Here is a 25,310-nt window from a genome sequence, read left to right as displayed (position 1 = left end):
TTTGTTGAACATTTATTTGAGATGTATTGTTCCGTTTATTACTGACTTCGCATCATGTAGATACTGTTAGCTATGGTCTTCGAGTATTGAATTCTCGCCAGGTAAGAAAAGAGGTTGTTTAATTATTCTTCCTAGCTGAGATGCTCGCTGGTCGGCATTTTCAGGAGGAACAGGGGAACTTAAGTTTTGAACTGCGGAGCGAATGGACGTTTTCTGTGCGTGTGACAGTTCCTGGGTTCGGGAATTGCGCGCAGAGGACAAGAAGATACGTGGCTACCGCGTAATTAGTTATGTTTGCAAGTCTTAAGTGAAGGAAGTCTGATTCTTCGCATGCAGACTATAGGGAGTCGCATTTCGCAATTAATTTTACTACCGCGTCGGGCGAATATCCGTCCTTGCAAGACTTCCGATCATCTTCATGCTGCAGTTCCCGTCTGCGCTGGTGAGATCTGCCCAATCTAAAGATTTTTCAGCACACCCGGAATGGCGTCAACAGTAGCTGTCATCATCAGTATTGCTACTGGATCGTAGTTTAGACTTTCTTTCACAGCAAGACTGCTCGTATATCCTGGAAAGCTGAGGACGAGATCAGTGGTCCAAGAAGAACGGAGTTTCAACTGCCCTCCCCTGAACTAAGCCGGATTATTTTCTTACGAATAACTTATTTATTAGCTAGAGGCTCATGAAATTCAATTTAACCCTGAACATTACTGGAATTAGATATAGGTATCAATAAGTCGTCGCGTGCTAGTAAAATTTGTATAAAATTTAGAGTTATCAAAGTTATCATTTTTTGTCTTATCTCCTTATAATATTACTTAATAAACTATGATGAATTTAAATGTTGTAAATTTATGAACCCGTATGATACTAGATCACACACATCCATTAACATCACAAAATAAATTAAAATATTTAATTACAGATGACCCATCAATGTGGAGCGGAAAGCAGTAAAATCTAATTCCAATACATTAAACACAATAACGTGGGTCTGAAATCTAGCCTAAATTTGATAGATGGCGCACAACTACGGGGCCTCGATTGTCCTAAGCCATTTTCAGGATAGGTGGTAGCCATTTTGTTTAATAACGTCCTCCTTCTCCCATTTACCTTGTCCCTACATCGAGGAAGGAGCTATGTCAGGTGATGAAGGTACGTACTTTCTACGCCACAGAAGCAAAGCCGCAAACGACACCGAGGAATGTGAGCATAATTCAACAGAAAATCGTGACAGTTCATACAGCGAGGTTTTATCGCCCGTTAGGTGTTACTTGGCTGATAATCAAAGTAATAAAGTAACTGGGCAAGCAAGCGCCATCGATTCCCCAGAACAAATTCCATTTTCCAAAGAGAAAGAAAACCCGGTTAGTGCAGTAGAAAACACATCACAGACGGGAACGAATTTAACCACGATGGATGATTTCATGCGTGCTTTTAACACACTTTCTAATCAGCTAAACGCGTCACTAACATTGCAGACAAACAGTATTTCAGAGGAATTAACACGTCAAAGAGCTGAAGCGGCGGAACAAAATAAAACTATTTCAGAGGAATTAACACGTCAAAGAGCTGAAGCGGCGGAACAAAGCGCAAAAATAACCGAAAACCTAAATAAAATGCAAACGGAGGTATTAGCGAGAGTAGACTATAAGATCGCTGAATTCACGCAACACGTCACTGCACAAATACATAATGTACGCGAAGAAGCACAAAATTTTCGCGATTCAGTCACCGCGAAATTTACTTCTGTCGAAGTTCAGATGCAATGCATGCAGCAATCCATAGAGAATGCTGAAACCGTGTGCCAGGACACAGCTAGGCGGGTAGCAGAGGAAACAATTACGCAAACCACAACTGGCATGGAAATACGTTTCGCTCACGTACAGCAAATGCTACAGCAACACGAGACTGACACTACGCAAGAATTTAAGACGGTAATTAATAAAATCGAACGTTTGGAGAGTTTCGCACACAGGATATCTTTACATGATACTAACGCATGTGTAGTGGAATCGCCGTCAACACAACAACCCGATCGTCACATTCCGGCTTCGCCGTTGCGTACAGACAACCAGTCGGCAAGCACGGCAAACGTCACACAAACCACGGCAAACGGGCAAGGGATATTAGTTTTAGATGCCGCCACTACGATTAATCATCCTGCGCGTCATTGGGCCGAAGAAATGCCCACTTTTTCTGCAAAAACGAATGAAAACCCTCGTAAATTTCTAAAATCATTAGACGAATATGCTAACCGATTTAACCTTACAGGATCAGAGAAAATGCGTTGTTTGAGTTCGTGCTTGAAAAGTACTGCGTACTACTGGTGGGAGGTTCACCAAGGCAGCACAGAAACGTACAATGAGTTTTGCCAACTATTCCTACGCCAACACTGGAGTATGAAAATACAAGGAAACCTACGCGCGCAGCTGCATAGCGAAAAATTCGATCCAAAGCGTGGCCGGTCATTAGAGGCGCATCTTAGTGACATGTTCGAGCGAACGCGTTACTTGGACATTGTTATGAATGACGAAGAATTTATAGCTTTAATTTTGGGACAGTTGCCAATGCGTTATCAGCTGCATCTTTCCGGCAGAAACTTTGAAAATATATCTGATTTTCGTGAGCAACTTCTAGCCTACGATCGTTTGGACAGGCAAAGCCGTGCCAACACGAATGTTCGAGAGGAAGGAGAGCGACAGCCGCCAAACAAGCAGCCGCCATTGTACCAACCGTGGGTACGACGAAATGACAACACGAACAATACGAATATACATCGTACACCACAGGCAAACACATTAATTTGGCGTCAAAACAAAACAAATCACAGGCAAAAGCAGTGGTACCACGACAACGGAACCAATGATAACTATCGTAGTAATTGGCGACGTAAAGGTGCTGATAAACAACCGTATTCGAATGCTTGGCAAAACAGGTATAACAGTAATAGGGATCAGACTACACCACGTCGGGAAGAAGATGTTAGGGGACCCGATAGGACTCCGTCATCTTCGCCTCAACGGCCTCCCAGGTCGCCGCGACAAGGAGAATGCAGACGCGCGCCAAGGAATTTTAAGCAAGACTACATTCGGTCTAAGCTGCAAACACCGCAGTATTACGATGATCATGGCGAGTCACATTATGGTAAGAATTCTCAAAGTCCGCGGAACCGACTGCCACCTGAAACAAATCCCTCTGGTCAGTTGCAAGTTACCCAACTACAAAGCACCGCAGCTTACAACGTTGCCAGTTCAACATCATTGCCTTCATTCCGCAAAAATCATCCATCGTAATCGTTACAGCAACCCGGGTACTTCCAGAGACAAGAACCTGTCAACCCAACTTTTTTCTATTCGAATAGTCAAGGTATTGAACCAATACGCAGCAACGTCGCACAGCAGAACACTAATTTTGTTGCGACGAATCCTGAGACATCTTTAAACCAGTAAGCATCGGTGATGGTAGTCCCTATCTCCGATCGCAACTGGATTAACCCCCCATGAAATTTTGTCACACGAACGTTCGGAGGCCTTACCCACACTTTTATTACCTATAATTGACAAGAATAAGGAAGACAATGAAGAGGACTCAAATAAGCAAGAAGAAACGCGAGAGCAGTTGGAGGAGTTCGTCAGAGCGCGCCTTCACCTCGCCGCGGAACGTCGTAGAAGGGGACAGAAGAGAACACGCAATGACAAACTTAATATTGGAGATCTCGTTCTGAAAAAGTCAAATCCTATTAGTAATTTATGGCAACAAGTTACCAAGAAACTGTTTCTCCTGTATGAAGGACCATTTAGAGTGAGCGACATAATCAACGAGAACTGTTACACTTTGAAGGCTTTGGACAGCGAAGAAGTGATTGGAAATTACAATTTAACACAGCTGAGACGCTACAAACAGTATGAATTGCAGTAACTTATAACATCGTTGAATGTTTGTTTCAAGGTGGTAGTTATGTTTTAAGTGAAGAAAGGGGTGAAGCAGAATTGTTTATTTGATCATTAATTATATTTGCATTTCGAATGGATAAATGTATGTTGCATCTCTGAAGTGATTAAACATTGGAAGCGGCTATTTTGTTGTGTTCACTGGATAATAGAAACCAGTGAGGACATCTTGGCGCACCGCGCTGTCGACGTTATTATTTTTGTCCACTGAGCAATGTAGTCCAGTGCGGACATCTCGTGCAGTGATTGCATTACGTCGATTTTAGTTGCCCACACCTAAATGGGGTAGTGTGACGTGATTAGCTTCAATGTTAAGTATTAAGCGATGCCACATTTTTTTTTCATGAAGAATTTTATATAGGATTCGAAATTTTGTTTTTTTTCTGCCAATTGCCTAATTCACAGCGGACAAGATATCTACCATGAAACTGATATTGCTGCAAGTCTAATTTAACTAAAGAGCTGGCCCACAAACGAAGAACAACTGCTAGCTGTCAATGGAATGAGTACCTCGAGATTATTTCCCACTAGCACTCCTCGTATATTGCTTGTCCATGAGTTAGTCGCTATTCTCTCATTTATACTTGTTAGAGTTGTCCTTATACACTCGTTCTAACATATACTCCAAAACAATGAAAGCGAAAATATTGATTTCTATTTGTTTACTTCTATTGTTGAAAGAGATTATCCTAATCTGTATGATGTCCTTCTCCATGCTCCTGTTTATTCTATCGCGTTCTTTTTCTCTTCTTCTTACCTTATTCATGTTTTCATTACACAACACGACATATTACCTACAAATCAAGAACTTGAATGCTGTTGCATTTATTGGTATTTAAGTGTGATTTTCATTTTTCGCACGCCTTGTCATACAAAAATAGGAAATTGTTATTGGTAAAATAATTACTAACTGATTTTCTTAATCTAATATGCAGTCATAAGGGATACTTAAAATAATAAAATAAAATGCGGTTTCAATTTGTTTAGAAACAACCTATATATATATATAGTAGGACTGTAAATATAAGAGAGCATAGTTCTTAATGAATTTGTTGTTTTATTCATATTACATGAATTAGTGATGCAAACTTTAGTGTAGACGCAATGTTATGAAATTTTAAAACTTAGATGACAAGAGAAACGGTTAATGATAGGGAATTGTCAAATTAACCTACACCGACACCCATTGAAATAGGTGAACATTAACATTAATTAATACAGCCTCATTAGGGAGTGAAGTGCGTGAAAACGATCGTTGGTATACGATATGCTACTTCGATGGTAATTCGCTAGCGAGTGATTAAGGTCACAGTGCTTCGATCTACACTCATATAAGTACAAACTTCATCTGTTAATATTTATCGACTTTTTGTAAATTATGTGATTTTGTCAGCGAACAAGTACGTCCGAACAGACTATAACAGTATTAAGTAACAAATCAATTTTATTCTTGGTACAGTTGTATACAAAAGTATTATGTATGATTCATGTTGTCAATTGATGTTTAAAAAAAAATTTGCATCTTTGTTTATCATCTCCATAAACATAAGTCATGTTATGTTATAAGGGTAGTAATATGTGATAATGTCAATTGTAATTTTATGTGTAATACCACAAACATTACAATCAAGCACGATTGCTTAGAAAACATTCAAAAATGAAAGAGACTGACATCAAACAAATTGCATAATATTGTCTATGTTTGTCAATTATCAATTTTAAGAGTAATCAAATGTTTTTCTTTCTTTCAAGAAGGCATGAGTTAAGAAAATTTACAATAATGTTATGTCATAAATATTAAAATTTTCTTGAAGCGGCTCTGTAAACTTTTGGATATGTTTACATGTTTATAATTATTGTTGTATCTTAGCTTTGTATTTTATGATCTAAGTAAAAGTAACTATACATTTTTATGTAATGTATGTAAATGCTAAATTGTACATGGTGCGACGACCCAGAGATATTCCATAGTTCATCAGTTGACATTGATATTTGGGATGTTATTCTTCTTTGTTGAACATTTATTTGAGATGTATTGTTCCGTTTATTACTGACTTCGCATCATGTAGATACTGTTAGCTATGGTCTTCGAGTATTGAATTCTCGCCAGGTAAGAAAAGAGGTTGTTTAATTATTCTTCCTAGCTGAGATGCTCGCTGGTCGGCATTTTCAGGAGGAACGGGGGAACTTAAGTTTTGAACTGCGGAGCGAATGGACGTTTTCTGTGCGTGTGACAGTTCCTGGGTTCGGGAATTGCGCGCAGAGGACAAGAAGATACGTGGCTACCGCGTAATTAGTTATTTTTGCAAGTCTTAAGTGAAGGAAGTCTGATTCTTCGCATGCAGACTATAGGGAGTCGCATTTCGCAATTAATTTTACTACCGCGTCGGGCGAATATCCGTCCTTGCAAGACTTCCGATCATCTTCATGCTGCAGTTCCCGTCTGCGCTGGTGAGATCTGCCCAATCTAAAGATTTTTCAGCACACCCGGAATGGCGTCAACAGTAGCTGTCATCATCAGTATTGCTACTGGATCGTAGTTTAGACTTTCTTTCACAGCAAGACTGCTCGTATATCCTGGAAAGCTGAGGACGAGATCAGTGGTCCAAGAAGAACGGAGTTTCAACTGCCCTCCCCTGAACTAAGCCGGATTATTTTCTTACGAATAACTTATTTATTAGCTAGAGGCTCATGAAATTCAATTTAACCCTGAACATTACTGGAATTAGATATAGGTATCAATAAGTCGTCGCGTGCTAGTAAAATTTGTATAAAATTTAGAGTTATCAAAGTTATCATTTTTTGTCTTATCTCCTTATAATATTACTTAATAAACTATGATGAATTTAAATGTTGTAAATTTATGAACCCGTATGATACTAGATCACACACATCCATTAACATCACAAAATAAATTAAAATATTTAATTACAGATGACCCATCAATGTGGAGCGGAAAGCAGTAAAATCTAATTCCAATACATTAAACACAATAACGTGGGTCTGAAATCTAGCCTAAATTTGATAGATGGCGCACAACTACGGGGCCTCGATTGTCCTAAGCCATTTTCAGGATAGGTGGTAGCCATTTTGTTTAATAACGTCCTCCTTCTCCCATTTACCTTGTCCCTACATCGAGGAAGGAGCTATGTCAGGTGATGAAGGTACGTACTTTCTACGCCACAGAAGCAAAGCCGCAAACGACACCGAGGAATGTGAGCATAATTCAACAGAAAATCGTGACAGTTCATACAGCGAGGTTTTATCGCCCGTTAGGTGTTACTTGGCTGATAATCAAAGTAATAAAGTAACTGGGCAAGCAAGCGCCATCGATTCCCCAGAACAAATTCCATTTTCCAAAGAGAAAGAAAACCCGGTTAGTGCAGTAGAAAACACATCACAGACGGGAACGAATTTAACCACGATGGATGATTTCATGCGTGCTTTTAACACACTTTCTAATCAGCTAAACGCATCACTAACATTGCAGACAAACAGTATTTCAGAGGAATTAACACGTCAAAGAGCTGAAGCGGCGGAACAAAATAAAACTATTTCAGAGGAATTAACACGTCAAAGAGCTGAAGCGGCGGAACAAAGCGCAAAAATAACCGAAAACCTAAATAAAATGCAAACGGAGGTATTAGCGAGAGTAGACTATAAGATCGCTGAATTCACGCAACACGTCACTGCACAAATACATAATGTACGCGAAGAAGCACAAAATTTTCGCGATTCAGTCACCGCGAAATTTACTTCTGTCGAAGTTCAGATGCAATGCATGCAGCAATCCATAGAGAATGCTGAAACCGTGTGCCAGGACACAGCTAGGCGGGTAGCAGAGGAAACAATTACGCAAACCACAACTGGCATGGAAATACGTTTCGCTCACGTACAGCAAATGCTACAGCAACACGAGACTGACACTACGCAAGAATTTAAGACGGTAATTAATAAAATCGAACGTTTGGAGAGTTTCGCACACAGGATATCTTTACATGATACTAACGCATGTGTAGTGGAATCGCCGTCAACACAACAACCCGATCGTCACATTCCGGCTTCGCCGTTGCGTACAGACAACCAGTCGGCAAGCACGGTAAACGTCACACAAACCACGGCAAACGGGCAAGGGATATTAGTTTTAGATGCCGCCACTACGATTAATCATCCTGCGCGTCATTGGGCCGAAGAAATGCCCACTTTTTCTGCAAAAACGAATGAAAACCCTCGTAAATTTCTAAAATCATTAGACGAATATGCTAACCGATTTAACCTTACAGGATCAGAGAAAATGCGTTGTTTGAGTTCGTGCTTGAAAAGTACTGCGTACTACTGGTGGGAGGTTCACCAAGGCAGCACAGAAACGTACAATGAGTTTTGCCAACTATTCCTACGCCAACACTGGAGTATGAAAATACAAGGAAACCTACGCGCGCAGCTGCATAGCGAAAAATTCGATCCAAAGCGTGGCCGGTCATTAGAGGCGCATCTTAGTGACATGTTCGAGCGAACGCGTTACTTGGACATTGTTATGAATGACGAAGAATTTATAGCTTTAATTTTGGGACAGTTGCCAATGCGTTATCAGCTGCATCTTTCCGGCAGAAACTTTGAAAATATATCTGATTTTCGTGAGCAACTTCTAGCCTACGATCGTTTGGACAGGCAAAGCCGTGCCAACACGAATGTTCGAGAGGAAGGAGAGCGACAGCCGCCAAACAAGCAGCCGCCATTGTACCAACCGTGGGTACGACGAAATGACAACACGAACAATACGAATATACATCGTACACCACAGGCAAACACATTAATTTGGCGTCAAAACAAAACAAATCACAGGCAAAAGCAGTGGTACCACGACAACGGAACCAATGATAACTATCGTAGTAATTGGCGACGTAAAGGTGCTGATAAACAACCGTATTCGAATGCTTGGCAAAACAGGTATAACAGTAATAGGGATCAGACTACACCACGTCGGGAAGAAGATGTTAGGGGACCCGATAGGACTCCGTCATCTTCGCCTCAACGGCCTCCCAGGTCGCCGCGACAAGGAGAATGCAGACGCGCGCCAAGGAATTTTAAGCAAGACTACATTCGGTCTAAGCTGCAAACACCGCAGTATTACGATGATCATGGCGAGTCACATTATGGTAAGAATTCTCAAAGTCCGCGGAACCGACTGCCACCTGAAACAAATCCCTCTGGTCAGTTGCAAGTTACCCAACTACAAAGCACCGCAGCTTACAACGTTGCCAGTTCAACATCATTGCCTTCATTCCGCAAAAATCATCCATCGTAATCGTTACAGCAACCCGGGTACTTCCAGAGACAAGAACCTGTCAACCCAACTTTTTTCTATTCGAATAGTCAAGGTATTGAACCAATACGCAGCAACGTCGCACAGCAGAACACTAATTTTGTTGCGACGAATCCTGAGACATCTTTAAACCAGTAAGCATCGGTGATGGTAGTCCCTATCTCCGATCGCAACTGGATTAACCCCCCATGAAATTTTGTCACACGAACGTTCGGAGGCCTTACCCACACTTTTATTACCTATAATTGACAAGAATAAGGAAGACAATGAAGAGGACTCAAATAAGCAAGAAGAAACGCGAGAGCAGTTGGAGGAGTTCGTCAGAGCGCGCCTTCACCTCGCCGCGGAACGTCGTAGAAGGGGACAGAAGAGAACACGCAATGACAAACTTAATATTGGAGATCTCGTTCTGAAAAAGTCAAATCCTATTAGTAATTTATGGCAACAAGTTACCAAGAAACTGTTTCTCCTGTATGAAGGACCATTTAGAGTGAGCGACATAATCAACGAGAACTGTTACACTTTGAAGGCTTTGGACAGCGAAGAAGTGATTGGAAATTACAATTTAACACAGCTGAGACGCTACAAACAGTATGAATTGCAGTAACTTATAACATCGTTGAATGTTTGTTTCAAGGTGGTAGTTATGTTTTAAGTGAAGAAAGGGGTGAAGCAGAATTGTTTATTTGATCATTAATTATATTTGCATTTCGAATGGATAAATGTATGTTGCATCTCTGAAGTGATTAAACATTGGAAGCGGCTATTTTGTTGTGTTCACTGGATAATAGAAACCAGTGAGGACATCTTGGCGCACCGCGCTGTCGACGTTATTATTTTTGTCCACTGAGCAATGTAGTCCAGTGCGGACATCTCGTGCAGTGATTGCATTACGTCGATTTTAGTTGCCCACACCTAAATGGGGTAGTGTGACGTGATTAGCTTCAATGTTAAGTATTAAGCGATGCCACATTTTTTTTTCATGAAGAATTTTATATAGGATTCGAAATTTTGTTTTTTTTCTGCCAATTGCCTAATTCACAGCGGACAAGATATCTACCATGAAACTGATATTGCTGCAAGTCTAATTTAACTAAAGAGCTGGCCCACAAACGAAGAACAACTGCTAGCTGTCAATGGAATGAGTACCTCGAGATTATTTCCCACTAGCACTCCTCGTATATTGCTTGTCCATGAGTTAGTCGCTATTCTCTCATTTATACTTGTTAGAGTTGTCCTTATACACTCGTTCTAACATATACTCCAAAACAATGAAAGCGAAAATATTGATTTCTATTTGTTTACTTCTATTGTTGAAAGAGATTATCCTAATCTGTATGATGTCCTTCTCCATGCTCCTGTTTATTCTATCGCGTTCTTTTTCTCTTCTTCTTACCTTATTCATGTTTTCATTACACAACACGACATATTACCTACAAATCAAGAACTTGAATGCTGTTGCATTTATTGGTATTTAAGTGTGATTTTCATTTTTCGCACGCCTTGTCATACAAAAATAGGAAATTGTTATTGGTAAAATAATTACTAACTGATTTTCTTAATCTAATATGCAGTCATAAGGGATACTTAAAATAATAAAATAAAATGCGGTTTCAATTTGTTTAGAAACAACCTATATATATATATAGTAGGACTGTAAATATAAGAGAGCATAGTTCTTAATGAATTTGTTGTTTTATTCATATTACATGAATTAGTGATGCAAACTTTAGTGTAGACGCAATGTTATGAAATTTTAAAACTTAGATGACAAGAGAAACGGTTAATGATAGGGAATTGTCAAATTAACCTACACCGACACCCATTGAAATAGGTGAACATTAACATTAATTAATACAGCCTCATTAGGGAGTGAAGTGCGTGAAAACGATCGTTGGTATACGATATGCTACTTCGATGGTAATTCGCTAGCGAGTGATTAAGGTCACAGTGCTTCGATCTACACTCATATAAGTACAAACTTCATCTGTTAATATTTATCGACTTTTTGTAAATTATGTGATTTTGTCAGCGAACAAGTACGTCCGAACAGACTATAACAGTATTAAGTAACAAATCAATTTTATTCTTGGTACAGTTGTATACAAAAGTATTATGTATGATTCATGTTGTCAATTGATGTTTAAAAAAAAATTTGCATCTTTGTTTATCATCTCCATAAACATAAGTCATGTTATGTTATAAGGGTAGTAATATGTGATAATGTCAATTGTAATTTTATGTGTAATACCACAAACATTACAATCAAGCACGATTGCTTAGAAAACATTTAAAAATGAAAGAGACTGACATCAAACAAATTGCATAATATTGTCTATGTTTGTCAATTATCAATTTTAAGAGTAATCAAATGTTTTTCTTTCTTTCAAGAAGGCATGAGTTAAGAAAATTTACAATAATGTTATGTCATAAATATTAAAATTTTCTTGAAGCGGCTCTGTAAACTTTTGGATATGTTTACATGTTTATAATTATTGTTGTATCTTAGCTTTGTATTTTATGATCTAAGTAAAAGTAACTATACATTTTTATGTAATGTATGTAAATGCTAAATTGTACATGGTGCGACGACCCAGAGATATTCCATAGTTCATCAGTTGACATTGATATTTGGGATGTTATTCTTCTTTGTTGAACATTTATTTGAGATGTATTGTTCCGTTTATTACTGACTTCGCATCATGTAGATACTGTTAGCTATGGTCTTCGAGTATTGAATTCTCGCCAGGTAAGAAAAGAGGTTGTTTAATTATTCTTCCTAGCTGAGATGCTCGCTGGTCGGCATTTTCAGGAGGAACGGGGGAACTTAAGTTTTGAACTGCGGAGCGAATGGACGTTTTCTGTGCGTGTGACAGTTCCTGGGTTCGGGAATTGCGCGCAGAGGACAAGAAGATACGTGGCTACCGCGTAATTAGTTATTTTTGCAAGTCTTAAGTGAAGGAAGTCTGATTCTTCGCATGCAGACTATAGGGAGTCGCATTTCGCAATTAATTTTACTACCGCGTCGGGCGAATATCCGTCCTTGCAAGACTTCCGATCATCTTCATGCTGCAGTTCCCGTCTGCGCTGGTGAGATCTGCCCAATCTAAAGATTTTTCAGCACACCCGGAATGGCGTCAACAGTAGCTGTCATCATCAGTATTGCTACTGGATCGTAGTTTAGACTTTCTTTCACAGCAAGACTGCTCGTATATCCTGGAAAGCTGAGGACGAGATCAGTGGTCCAAGAAGAACGGAGTTTCAACTGCCCTCCCCTGAACTAAGCCGGATTATTTTCTTACGAATAACTTATTTATTAGCTAGAGGCTCATGAAATTCAATTTAACCCTGAACATTACTGGAATTAGATATAGGTATCAATAAGTCGTCGCGTGCTAGTAAAATTTGTATAAAATTTAGAGTTATCAAAGTTATCATTTTTTGTCTTATCTCCTTATAATATTACTTAATAAACTATGATGAATTTAAATGTTGTAAATTTATGAACCCGTATGATACTAGATCACACACATCCATTAACATCACAAAATAAATTAAAATATTTAATTACAGATGACCCATCAATGTGGAGCGGAAAGCAGTAAAATCTAATTCCAATACATTAAACACAATAACGTGGGTCTGAAATCTAGCCTAAATTTGATAGATGGCGCACAACTACGGGGCCTCGATTGTCCTAAGCCATTTTCAGGATAGGTGGTAGCCATTTTGTTTAATAACGTCCTCCTTCTCCCATTTACCTTGTCCCTACATCGAGGAAGGAGCTATGTCAGGTGATGAAGGTACGTACTTTCTACGCCACAGAAGCAAAGCCGCAAACGACACCGAGGAATGTGAGCATAATTCAACAGAAAATCGTGACAGTTCATACAGCGAGGTTTTATCGCCCGTTAGGTGTTACTTGGCTGATAATCAAAGTAATAAAGTAACTGGGCAAGCAAGCGCCATCGATTCCCCAGAACAAATTCCATTTTCCAAAGAGAAAGAAAACCCGGTTAGTGCAGTAGAAAACACATCACAGACGGGAACGAATTTAACCACGATGGATGATTTCATGCGTGCTTTTAACACACTTTCTAATCAGCTAAACGCGTCACTAACATTGCAGACAAACAGTATTTCAGAGGAATTAACACGTCAAAGAGCTGAAGCGGCGGAACAAAATAAAACTATTTCAGAGGAATTAACACGTCAAAGAGCTGAAGCGGCGGAACAAAGCGCAAAAATAACCGAAAACCTAAATAAAATGCAAACGGAGGTATTAGCGAGAGTAGACTATAAGATCGCTGAATTCACGCAACACGTCACTGCACAAATACATAATGTACGCGAAGAAGCACAAAATTTTCGCGATTCAGTCACCGCGAAATTTACTTCTGTCGAAGTTCAGATGCAATGCATGCAGCAATCCATAGAGAATGCTGAAACCGTGTGCCAGGACACAGCTAGGCGGGTAGCAGAGGAAACAATTACGCAAACCACAACTGGCATGGAAATACGTTTCGCTCACGTACAGCAAATGCTACAGCAACACGAGACTGACACTACGCAAGAATTTAAGACGGTAATTAATAAAATCGAACGTTTGGAGAGTTTCGCACACAGGATATCTTTACATGATACTAACGCATGTGTAGTGGAATCGCCGTCAACACAACAACCCGATCGTCACATTCCGGCTTCGCCGTTGCGTACAGACAACCAGTCGGCAAGCACGGCAAACGTCACACAAACCACGGCAAACGGGCAAGGGATATTAGTTTTAGATGCCGCCACTACGATTAATCATCCTGCGCGTCATTGGGCCGAAGAAATGCCCACTTTTTCTGCAAAAACGAATGAAAACCCTCGTAAATTTCTAAAATCATTAGACGAATATGCTAACCGATTTAACCTTACAGGATCAGAGAAAATGCGTTGTTTGAGTTCGTGCTTGAAAAGTACTGCGTACTACTGGTGGGAGGTTCACCAAGGCAGCACAGAAACGTACAATGAGTTTTGCCAACTATTCCTACGCCAACACTGGAGTATGAAAATACAAGGAAACCTACGCGCGCAGCTGCATAGCGAAAAATTCGATCCAAAGCGTGGCCGGTCATTAGAGGCGCATCTTAGTGACATGTTCGAGCGAACGCGTTACTTGGACATTGTTATGAATGACGAAGAATTTATAGCTTTAATTTTGGGACAGTTGCCAATGCGTTATCAGCTGCATCTTTCCGGCAGAAACTTTGAAAATATATCTGATTTTCGTGAGCAACTTCTAGCCTACGATCGTTTGGACAGGCAAAGCCGTGCCAACACGAATGTTCGAGAGGAAGGAGAGCGACAGCCGCCAAACAAGCAGCCGCCATTGTACCAACCGTGGGTACGACGAAATGACAACACGAACAATACGAATATACATCGTACACCACAGGCAAACACATTAATTTGGCGTCAAAACAAAACAAATCACAGGCAAAAGCAGTGGTACCACGACAACGGAACCAATGATAACTATCGTAGTAATTGGCGACGTAAAGGTGCTGATAAACAACCGTATTCGAATGCTTGGCAAAACAGGTATAACAGTAATAGGGATCAGACTACACCACGTCGGGAAGAAGATGTTAGGGGACCCGATAGGACTCCGTCATCTTCGCCTCAACGGCCTCCCAGGTCGCCGCGACAAGGAGAATGCAGACGCGCGCCAAGGAATTTTAAGCAAGACTACATTCGGTCTAAGCTGCAAACACCGCAGTATTACGATGATCATGGCGAGTCACATTATGGTAAGAATTCTCAAAGTCCGCGGAACCGACTGCCACCTGAAACAAATCCCTCTGGTCAGTTGCAAGTTACCCAACTACAAAGCACCGCAGCTTACAACGTTGCCAGTTCAACATCATTGCCTTCATTCCGCAAAAATCATCCATCGTCATCGTTACAGCAACCCGGGTACTTCCAGAGACAAGAACCTGTCAACCCAACTTTTTTCTATTCGAATAGTCAAGGTATTGAACCAATACGCAGCAACGTCGCACAGCAGAACACTAATTTTGTTGCGACGAATCCTGAGACATCTTTAAACCAGTAAGCATCGGTGATGGTAGTCCCTATCTCCGATCGCAACTGGATTAACCCCCCATGAAATTTTGTCACACGAACGTTCGGAGGCCTTACCCACACTTTTATTACCTATAATTGACAAGAATAAGGAAGACAATGAAGAGGACTCAAATAAGCAAGAAGAAACGCGAGAGCAGTTGGAGGAGTTCGTCAGAGCGCGCCTTCACCTCGCCGCGGAACGTCGTAGAAGGGGACAGAAGAGAACACGCAATGACAAACTTAATATTGGAGATCTCGTTCTGAAAAAGTCAAATCCTATTAGTAATTTATGGCAACAAGTTACCAAGAAACTGTTTCTCCTGTATGAAGGACCATTTAGAGTGAGCGACATAATCAACGAGAACTGTTACACTTTGAAGGCTTTGGACAGCGAAGAAGTGATTGGAAATTACAATTTAACACAGCTGAGACGCTACAAACAGTATGAATTGCAGTAACTTATAACATCGTTGAATGTTTGTTTCAAGGTGGTAGTTATGTTTTAAGTGAAGAAAGGGGTGAAGCAGAATTGTTTATTTGATCATTAATTATATTTGCATTTCGAATGGATAAATGTATGTTGCATCTCTGAAGTGATTAAACATTGGAAGCGGCTATTTTGTTGTGTTCACTGGATAATAGAAACCAGTGAGGACATCTTGGCGCACCGCGCTGTCGACGTTATTATTTTTGTCCACTGAGCAATGTAGTCCAGTGCGGACATCTCGTGCAGTGATTGCATTACGTCGATTTTAGTTGCCCACACCTAAATGGGGTAGTGTGACGTGATTAGCTTCAATGTTAAGTATTAAGCGATGCCACATTTTTTTTTCATGAAGAATTTTATATAGGATTCGAAATTTTGTTTTTTTTCTGCCAATTGCCTAATTCACAGCGGACAAGATATCTACCATGAAACTGATATTGCTGCAAGTCTAATTTAACTAAAGAGCTGGCCCACAAACGAAGAACAACTGCTAGCTGTCAATGGAATGAGTACCTCGAGATTATTTCCCACTAGCACTCCTCGTATATTGCTTGTCCATGAGTTAGTCGCTATTCTCTCATTTATACTTGTTAGAGTTGTCCTTATACACTCGTTCTAACATATACTCCAAAACAATGAAAGCGAAAATATTGATTTCTATTTGTTTACTTCTATTGTTGAAAGAGATTATCCTAATCTGTATGATGTCCTTCTCCATGCTCCTGTTTATTCTATCGCGTTCTTTTTCTCTTCTTCTTACCTTATTCATGTTTTCATTACACAACACGACATATTACCTACAAATCAAGAACTTGAATGCTGTTGCATTTATTGGTATTTAAGTGTGATTTTCATTTTTCGCACGCCTTGTCATACAAAAATAGGAAATTGTTATTGGTAAAATAATTACTAACTGATTTTCTTAATCTAATATGCAGTCATAAGGGATACTTAAAATAATAAAATAAAATGCGGTTTCAATTTGTTTAGAAACAACCTATATATATATATAGTAGGACTGTAAATATAAGAGAGCATAGTTCTTAATGAATTTGTTGTTTTATTCATATTACATGAATTAGTGATGCAAACTTTAGTGTAGACGCAATGTTATGAAATTTTAAAACTTAGATGACAAGAGAAACGGTTAATGATAGGGAATTGTCAAATTAACCTACACCGACACCCATTGAAATAGGTGAACATTAACATTAATTAATACAGCCTCATTAGGGAGTGAAGTGCGTGAAAACGATCGTTGGTATACGATATGCTACTTCGATGGTAATTCGCTAGCGAGTGATTAAGGTCACAGTGCTTCGATCTACACTCATATAAGTACAAACTTCATCTGTTAATATTTATCGACTTTTTGTAAATTATGTGATTTTGTCAGCGAACAAGTACGTCCGAACAGACTATAACAGTATTAAGTAACAAATCAATTTTATTCTTGGTACAGTTGTATACAAAAGTATTATGTATGATTCATGTTGTCAATTGATGTTTAAAAAAAAATTTGCATCTTTGTTTATCATCTCCATAAACATAAGTCATGTTATGTTATAAGGGTAGTAATATGTGATAATGTCAATTGTAATTTTATGTGTAATACCACAAACATTACAATCAAGCACGATTGCTTAGAAAACATTCAAAAATGAAAGAGACTGACATCAAACAAATTGCATAATATTGTCTATGTTTGTCAATTATCAATTTTAAGAGTAATCAAATGTTTTTCTTTCTTTCAAGAAGGCATGAGTTAAGAAAATTTACAATAATGTTATGTCATAAATATTAAAATTTTCTTGAAGCGGCTCTGTAAACATTTGGATATGTTTACATGTTTATAATTATTGTTGTATCTTAGCTTTGTATTTTATGATCTAAGTAAAAGTAACTATACATTTTTATGTAATGTATGTAAATGCTAAATTGTACATGGTGCGACGACCCAGAGATATTCCATAGTTCATCAGTTGACATTGATATTTGGGATGTTATTCTTCTTTGTTGAACATTTATTTGAGATGTATTGTTCCGTTTATTACTGACTTCGCATCATGTAGATACTGTTAGCTATGGTCTTCGAGTATTGAATTCTCGCCAGGTAAGAAAAGAGGTTGTTTAATTATTCTTCCTAGCTGAGATGCTCGCTGGTCGGCATTTTCAGGAGGAACGGGGGAACTTAAGTTTTGAACTGCGGAGCGAATGGACGTTTTCTGTGCGTGTGACAGTTCCTGGGTTCGGGAATTGCGCGCAGAGGACAAGAAGATACGTGGCTACCGCGTAATTAGTTATTTTTGCAAGTCTTAAGTGAAGGAAGTCTGATTCTTCGCATGCAGACTATAGGGAGTCGCATTTCGCAATTAATTTTACTACCGCGTCGGGCGAATATCCGTCCTTGCAAGACTTCCGATCATCTTCATGCTGCAGTTCCCGTCTGCGCTGCTGAGATCTGCCCAATCTAAAGATTTTTCAGCACACCCGGAATGGCGTCAACAGTAGCTGTCATCATCAGTATTGCTACTGGATCGTAGTTTAGACTTTCTTTCACAGCAAGACTGCTCGTATATCCTGGAAAGCTGAGGACGAGATCAGTGGTCCAAGAAGAACGGAGTTTCAACTGCCCTCCCCTGAACTAAGCCGGATTATTTTCTTACGAATAACTTATTTATTAGCTAGAGGCTCATGAAATTCAATTTAACCCTGAACATTACTGGAATTAGATATAGGTATCAATAAGTCGTCGCGTGCTAGTAAAATTTGTATAAAATTTAGAGTTATCAAAGTTATCATTTTTTGTCTTATCTCCTTATAATATTACTTAATAAACTATGATGAATTTAAATGTTGTAAATTTATGAACCCGTATGATACTAGATCACACACATCCATTAACATCACAAAATAAATTAAAATATTTAATTACAGATGACCCATCAATGTGGAGCGGAAAGCAGTAAAATCTAATTCCAATACATTAAACACAATAACGTGGGTCTGAAATCTAGCCTAAATTTGATACTAGAGTACACTAGTGTTGTATTTTTTCTCTCTCTAAAAAGTCAACCACGAGTGACCAACATTCAGCATTGTCACCAAAATTCGAGACTAGAACCACCCTACTCCTCTCCTCTTTTCGAGTACCTACATGCCACGTCGCATTTTCCCCACCCCTTATCATCGTGGACTCATCCAAGGTGGTGGATCCAAGATAGCTGCCGAACCCTCCCTCCTGTGCCAGGCGTCGAATCAGCTATTTCACACTACTTCAATCTTTTATACAATATTGTGGTAGTCCTTTTATCTAAAATAACATTGCATGATATTTTAACTTTTAAGTTCGCTATGGTTTCTTTTTTGGGTCTAGGAACTGTGAAACGAAAAACTACCTAAGGGCCCCGCCGACCTGGGCACACATGCGGGAGTGCAGAGCTTCGGGGGGAAAAAAAAAATCACGCCATTTGAAAGCTGCTCAAGATATCCGAATTGGGGTATATGTTTACGGAAAAAAGCATTTCATAGGATACGTTAAGGAGTAAGTTCTGTTCCCGAATTTAGTTTTTTGAACTGTAATTTTAGAAGACGTGTTTTTTTCGGACACAGATTCTTGAAAAAAATACTTCAAGGAACTTGCGTTGCACCTTTTATCTTCATTTCTCCGCCACGTAATGTTACGGTTTACTGCTCCGATCACACGGTTGCCCTACACTGAGAGAAAGAATTGTTTGCCTCAACAAAATATTTGTTTTGTATTTGGCGAAATAAATATAATTTGTTTATTCAAGAAAATATTTTGTAGTAGGAAAGATTCTGTTGACGCAACAAAAATGTTGTTTTCAACTCAACTGTATATTTGGTTAGGTGTAACAAATAATTTTTGTCACATACCAAGTTTGGTTAAGCTAACAAAGTATTTTGTTACAGCAAGTAAATATTTGTTTCGCCATATATAAAAAAATATATATTTGTTTGATTCAAACAAACATTTTTCTCTGTGTACGCACGACGCGCGGTTCAGAGCCGCGGTAGAAGCACCCGTGAATAGGCGAGGGCCCTAGAGGAAGTTTTTTCCGGGCCTCGCGCCACGGTTAACGACGGCAACCTCGGTGACGGCGCCTGGCCTGGTGATCCAACGACCTTTCTCTGTTGCAGTACGTGTCGAGCACGTTCTGGATCATGTTCGCCTACGACAGGGAGCTGCTGTACCCGCGCGCGCTGGACGCCGCCAGCCCGCCGTGGTTCAACCACGTGATGCACACCTCGATCCTGCCCGTGGCGCTGCTGGAGCTGGCGCTGCACCGCCACCGCTTCCCGCCCCCGAGGACGGCCTGCCTCTCGCTGGCCGCGCTCCTCGCCGCCTACGGCCTCGCGTGAGTCGCCGCACACGGGGACGCGCCGCAGCGCCGAAATACCACAACGCCGAAATACCACAACGCCGAAATACCACAATGCCGAAAACCATAACGCGCCGAATGCTAAATTGACTACAACGCCGACAGCTAGAAAACTGCCGTGTACCACAACGCCGAATTACCACAACGCCGAATTACCACAACGCCGAAATACCACAACGCCGAAATACCACAACGCCGAAATACACCAACGCCGAACGTACAATAACGCCGAAAACCATAACGCCGAATGCCAAATTGAATACAACGCCGACATCTAGAAAACTGCTGTGTACCACAACGCCGAATTACCACAACACCGAAATACCACAACGCCGAACGTACAATAACGCCGAAAACCATAACGCCGAATGCCAAATTGACTGCAACGCCGACAGCTAGAAAACTGATGTGTACCACAACGCCTAATTACCAAAACACCGAAATACCACATCGCCGAACGTACAATAACGCCGAAAACCATAATGCCGAATGCCAAATTGACTGCAACGCCGACAGCTAGAAAACTGCTGTTTACCACAACGCCGAATTACCGCAACGCTAAAATACCGCAACGCCGAACGTACAATAACGCCGAAAACCATAACGCGCCGACTGCCAAATTGACTACAACGCCGACAGATAGAAAACTGCTGTGTACCACAACGCCGAATTACCACAACGCCGAAATACCGCAACGCCGAACGTACAATAACGCCGAAAACCATAACGCGCCAAATGCCAAATCGACCGCAACGCCGACAGCTAGAAAACTGCTGTGTACCACAACGCTGAATTACCACAACGCCGAAATACCATTAACCCCGAAATTATGTAATTGCAGAACTGCCACAAAGGTTAGGTTAGGTAAGGTTACCACACATATTCATTCAGTTGTTTTTTTCATTTTGCTCCTGTGGCCCCTCCCCCCCCCCCTTCTCCGCAGAAACATTTTTCGGCGTTACTGTATTTCGGCGTTGTGGTACACAGCTGATTTTTCTAGCTGTCGGCGTTGCGGTCAATTTGGCATTCGGCGTTATTGTAGGCGTTCGGCGTTGTGGTATTTCGGCGTTGTGGTAACGACCCGCCGCAGATCACGTCTTCGATCATCTGGCCCCTACAATTCCCGGTCGCACACTCTAGAATCATACGTACAAAGGTTGGGTAAAAATTTAAATTTTCGTCGTGTTTTTGATGTGTAACATCTTAGCTCTCGGCATACGGCATTTTGTATGATTTCGTGAATTCGACGGAAGTCAAGGAAAATAAACGTGTAACCGCGGTGCTGCCATATGTGGCGCGTACTGAAATTCACAAATACAAATAAAAAAATAATTTTATTAACTGTTTAATGAATTTTTTTTTTAACCTGATGAGCAGTGTTTTAGTACAATCACTTGTCGAAAATCTGGTTCAAAGATGAGGTTTAGTAATTTTTCTAGTCATTGTCCGCCTTTATCATTATATGATTTAAAATTTCGCTTTGCAAATGGGATGATACGATAGTCGACGTAGCTGTTCCGGCAGCGAATTCTAGCGGCGGGCGCGGAAACTACGCGTGATTCGCGTCAAGAAATGTAGCTGAAAACACAATTTGCGTATATTTACCACGCTCGTGCCCGAGTTTCGTATTACAAGTGTATTTGTGACATGAGAACACATTAATTTGCTCGTTACCGAGTTTAGATGTTACACATCAATGGCGAGTAGTGAAAGACTCGCTCACAATAATAAAAAAAAACTAGTAGGCCTACAGTTGGTGTAATTTTACACAAATGTCCACAGAAAACAAAATTTCAATTTTTAAAATGTTTTACATGTTTTCCCCCCTTTGAAAATGACATTTTAGTATTTTCAGATTTTTTTTTTTTTTTTTTTTTTTTTTTAGATTTTTGGCCATAAAAGTTTCCAAAAAAGTGGAAATTTGGCGAATTTTGACGAATTTTTGACGAATTTTGGGCAAATTTGTATAGTCTTTTGAAAATTTTGGCAAATTTTGAAGTTTAAGGTAAAAGGTCAAGGTCATTTAAAATGGCCACCGTGATGTCACAATCCAAGATGGCTGACATCACCATCACCACCACACCCTGAACCCTGCCGCTGGAAATACTTTTATATTCTACTAATGATATATATCGTACCACAGATATTAATAAAAGCATTCATTTAAAAATCAAAACATTTTCGTTGAAATTATTGAAGCAGTTTTCACGTTGAAGTAAACAAATCAATACAGACGAATATAGGTGATTATAATAAACTTATTACAAGTATAGGTAAGAACCAATGGTGGATCCAGGATTTGGTTTTCGAAGGAGCTTGGCCCAGCTGAGGGCCTTCTTTTAACAATTTAAAAATTGAAAACATACTATACTTACTTATAATGGATTAAGTAAGTATAAGTGATGAAAATTATACTGTAGGTAGTTTAGTAGGTACTAAGAAAGTAGGATAATATCAAGTTTAATTTGAGATTGGTCAGGAGTGGACACAGGTGCTTTGACGCCCTCCCCCCTCTATACGCCACTGGTAAGAACGCCAACTGTAAGTTACATATATTTATGTCCAAGTTAAAACAAAATTTGCGATAAACTGTTTATTTAACATTTGGTAGACATTTTAAATGTTCCACACATACAAATACGAATCCCTAATTACCAAACATTTTTAATTTTAGTTTTCGAAATCACTTACGTCACGTGTTCATGAAACGTACCTATCTCAGATTCGACAGTTCTCGATAGAAGTACCAGTGGTACCAATTTCTCAACTGTCATTTACAAAGCAACACATGATATTTGTTTGCAAACACTGACAACAACATAAAAGTGTTTAAACACACTATTTACAAAATAATTAATATGGAGACGGCAAGATTACGTGGACCACTCGTACTACTTTTGAAAAAAAAAAAGTCAGAACTTGAGGCAAGTGACATGAAACAAACTATGGAGTTTTGAAAGGGAGATCTGTTAATTTTTGGCAACTTATTTTAGTCAGCAAGCATAGATTGCTAACAAAGCTATGTTTTGTCTCATTTTTGCAGCATGACGTACGTGTATTTCCGTTACAACGTGGCGCTGTATCCTCTCTACCCCATGCTGAACTGGACACAGCGGGGTTTGTTTTTCGCAGTTTCCGTGGCAGAGTGTTCCGTTTTTTACCTTCTGGGGGAGAAACTCAACACTCTGTGCTGGGGTGAGTGTCTTTACTTCGAATCGCCAGGATTGCTAACGGGATCTTTAAGTAACGCATACCATGTAAGATTTCCTATGAATTCCATTTAAAATAAACTTATAATCTTTATCTAATAAGGGGAAAATCACCCTAAAAGCATCTTCATTTTACGACTTGATTGAAAAAAATTGAGGTCTCTCTACTATCTTCAAATCCAACATTAATGAATTATACATAAACACCTTCCGGAAGAAATTCTCTAAATGATGGTGAAAATCGCATCAAGACATCAAAAACCATTGTGTAGTTTAGAAGTAAGCGGACAAACAGAAAGGCGCGGATGACATTTTATACTATTTAGAGTGGGTATGTGTGTATGTATGTATGTATATATATAAATATAAAAAATTTTAAAGCCCCCGCAATCCCCGGGAGTTTATTTCCGTAAAATCCGTACTTGTCGGATGCCTATGTAGCAAAAGGAAAATACGAGCCAAATTTCAAGTCTGTTGTTCCGGAGAATTCGTGATGAGTTCAGTGTGAATAGCTTGCCTTATGTATAATAAGATTAAATTTAAGGATTAATTCTCCTGTTTTAATTATTTGTGTTTTGTGTCTCCATTTTTTTATTCTGCCATTTGTGAAAGTTATTAAAGGAATATACTAAAAAAAAATATTATTCTCAATAAAATTAAAACATCCAGGATTTGTTGAAAATTCTTTGCTGTTCTCAAGCATGCTTTTTTTTTTTTTTTTTTTTTTTCAGGGAATCGAATCAAGAGTGTGCACGGAGAAAAGCAACAATGACTGTTAAAAGAAGCAAAGAAAATGTTTTCAGGACTGGCTTACTAACTATAGTTTGTGATATTAAATATAAATTATTTCAGTTAAATTCTGTGTTGAATGTTTATTTACGCTCGGCAAGTTTAAATATACACGCATATCAAGCAAGCTAGTAAAGCGGCTTAATATATGTGCATTGGCGTAAGATGCAAGTAACACCTGCACCTTTATTTTTACCCTTACGGCCCACTACACCTTCGGGTGCAGGAATTGTGAACAAACGTTCGGAGCGCTGCACTTCTTCCAAATGATGCCAGGAGAATGCTGAGTTGGCAAAAGATTTTATGATCTTACTAGCTACAGTCCCCGACATTGCCCCGGGCCGAACACAAACTCACAAACTCCAACGACGTACACAATACTACATTTTATTACCTTGGCAACATGCCAGATGCTTTTGTGACAGTTCATTCAGCTTGTAATTGGTTGCTGAGCAGCTTGTGATCATTATCCACCCTAACATCCAGTTTTCGGTCTCTTGTGCAGATAGGTCTCGGATGCGCCTAGAAAAACGGGGTATGAACGAATAAACTAGGATTCACCGTTTCATATACCTCGAGGTCATTAGCACGGATGTGTAAGGGGGAGAGATAGGAACATAAATAAGCCATATTTGTTTAAACGTTTTTTTTTTTTGCTGTAACGATAAAATTTAGTTGGGTAAAAAGGTACATCTGGCTTCGTTTTAAATTATTGTTTATAATGTGTGCCAACCATTAAAGGCTTTGTCCTGTTAGTTGGCATGTTACAATTACAAATAAATAAATAAATAATTTAGTGGAATGTTGACGTCAAAATTAACTGTCTGCCACAAATATTTTCCTCTGTGATTGTCATTGGCATTTAGTATTGAACTACAATATGTCAATATGCACTATTTTACAGTCTCAGAAATCTCTGCCTCGACGAAGGCTAATTTTAAGTATTGTACGATAAATATTGTTATGTCCAGACAACTGTAGAAACAAAGATGGCATATTTTGTAACGGAATTTCCAGTGTTATAACAGGTTCTTA

The 25,310-nt window shown here is 39.5% G+C and overlaps 1 protein-coding gene across 1 annotated transcript in view; it reads left to right on the top strand.

Annotated features, from left to right (window-relative positions):
• Positions 1–24,342, top strand: part of LOC134543057 (androgen-dependent TFPI-regulating protein-like) — a 43,092-nt gene extending 18,750 nt beyond the window's left edge. The window contains exons 4-6 of the mRNA XM_063387779.1: positions 20,036–20,253; positions 23,321–23,472; positions 24,218–24,342. Of these exons, the coding sequence (XP_063243849.1) occupies positions 20,036–20,253; positions 23,321–23,472; positions 24,218–24,258 (411 nt within the window). The 3' untranslated portion in view covers positions 24,259–24,342. The remainder of the gene's footprint in view (positions 1–20,035; positions 20,254–23,320; positions 23,473–24,217) is intronic.
• The last annotated feature ends 968 nt before the right edge of the window (positions 24,343–25,310 follow it).

Source organism: Bacillus rossius (assembly GCF_032445375.1).
Source record: "Bacillus rossius redtenbacheri isolate Brsri chromosome 9 unlocalized genomic scaffold, Brsri_v3 Brsri_v3_scf9_2, whole genome shotgun sequence".
In the NCBI taxonomy this organism is placed as follows: domain Eukaryota; kingdom Metazoa; phylum Arthropoda; class Insecta; order Phasmatodea; family Bacillidae; genus Bacillus; species Bacillus rossius.
Note: the sequence above shows the minus strand (reverse complement) of the source record. Positions and strands in the feature narration are given on the sequence as shown.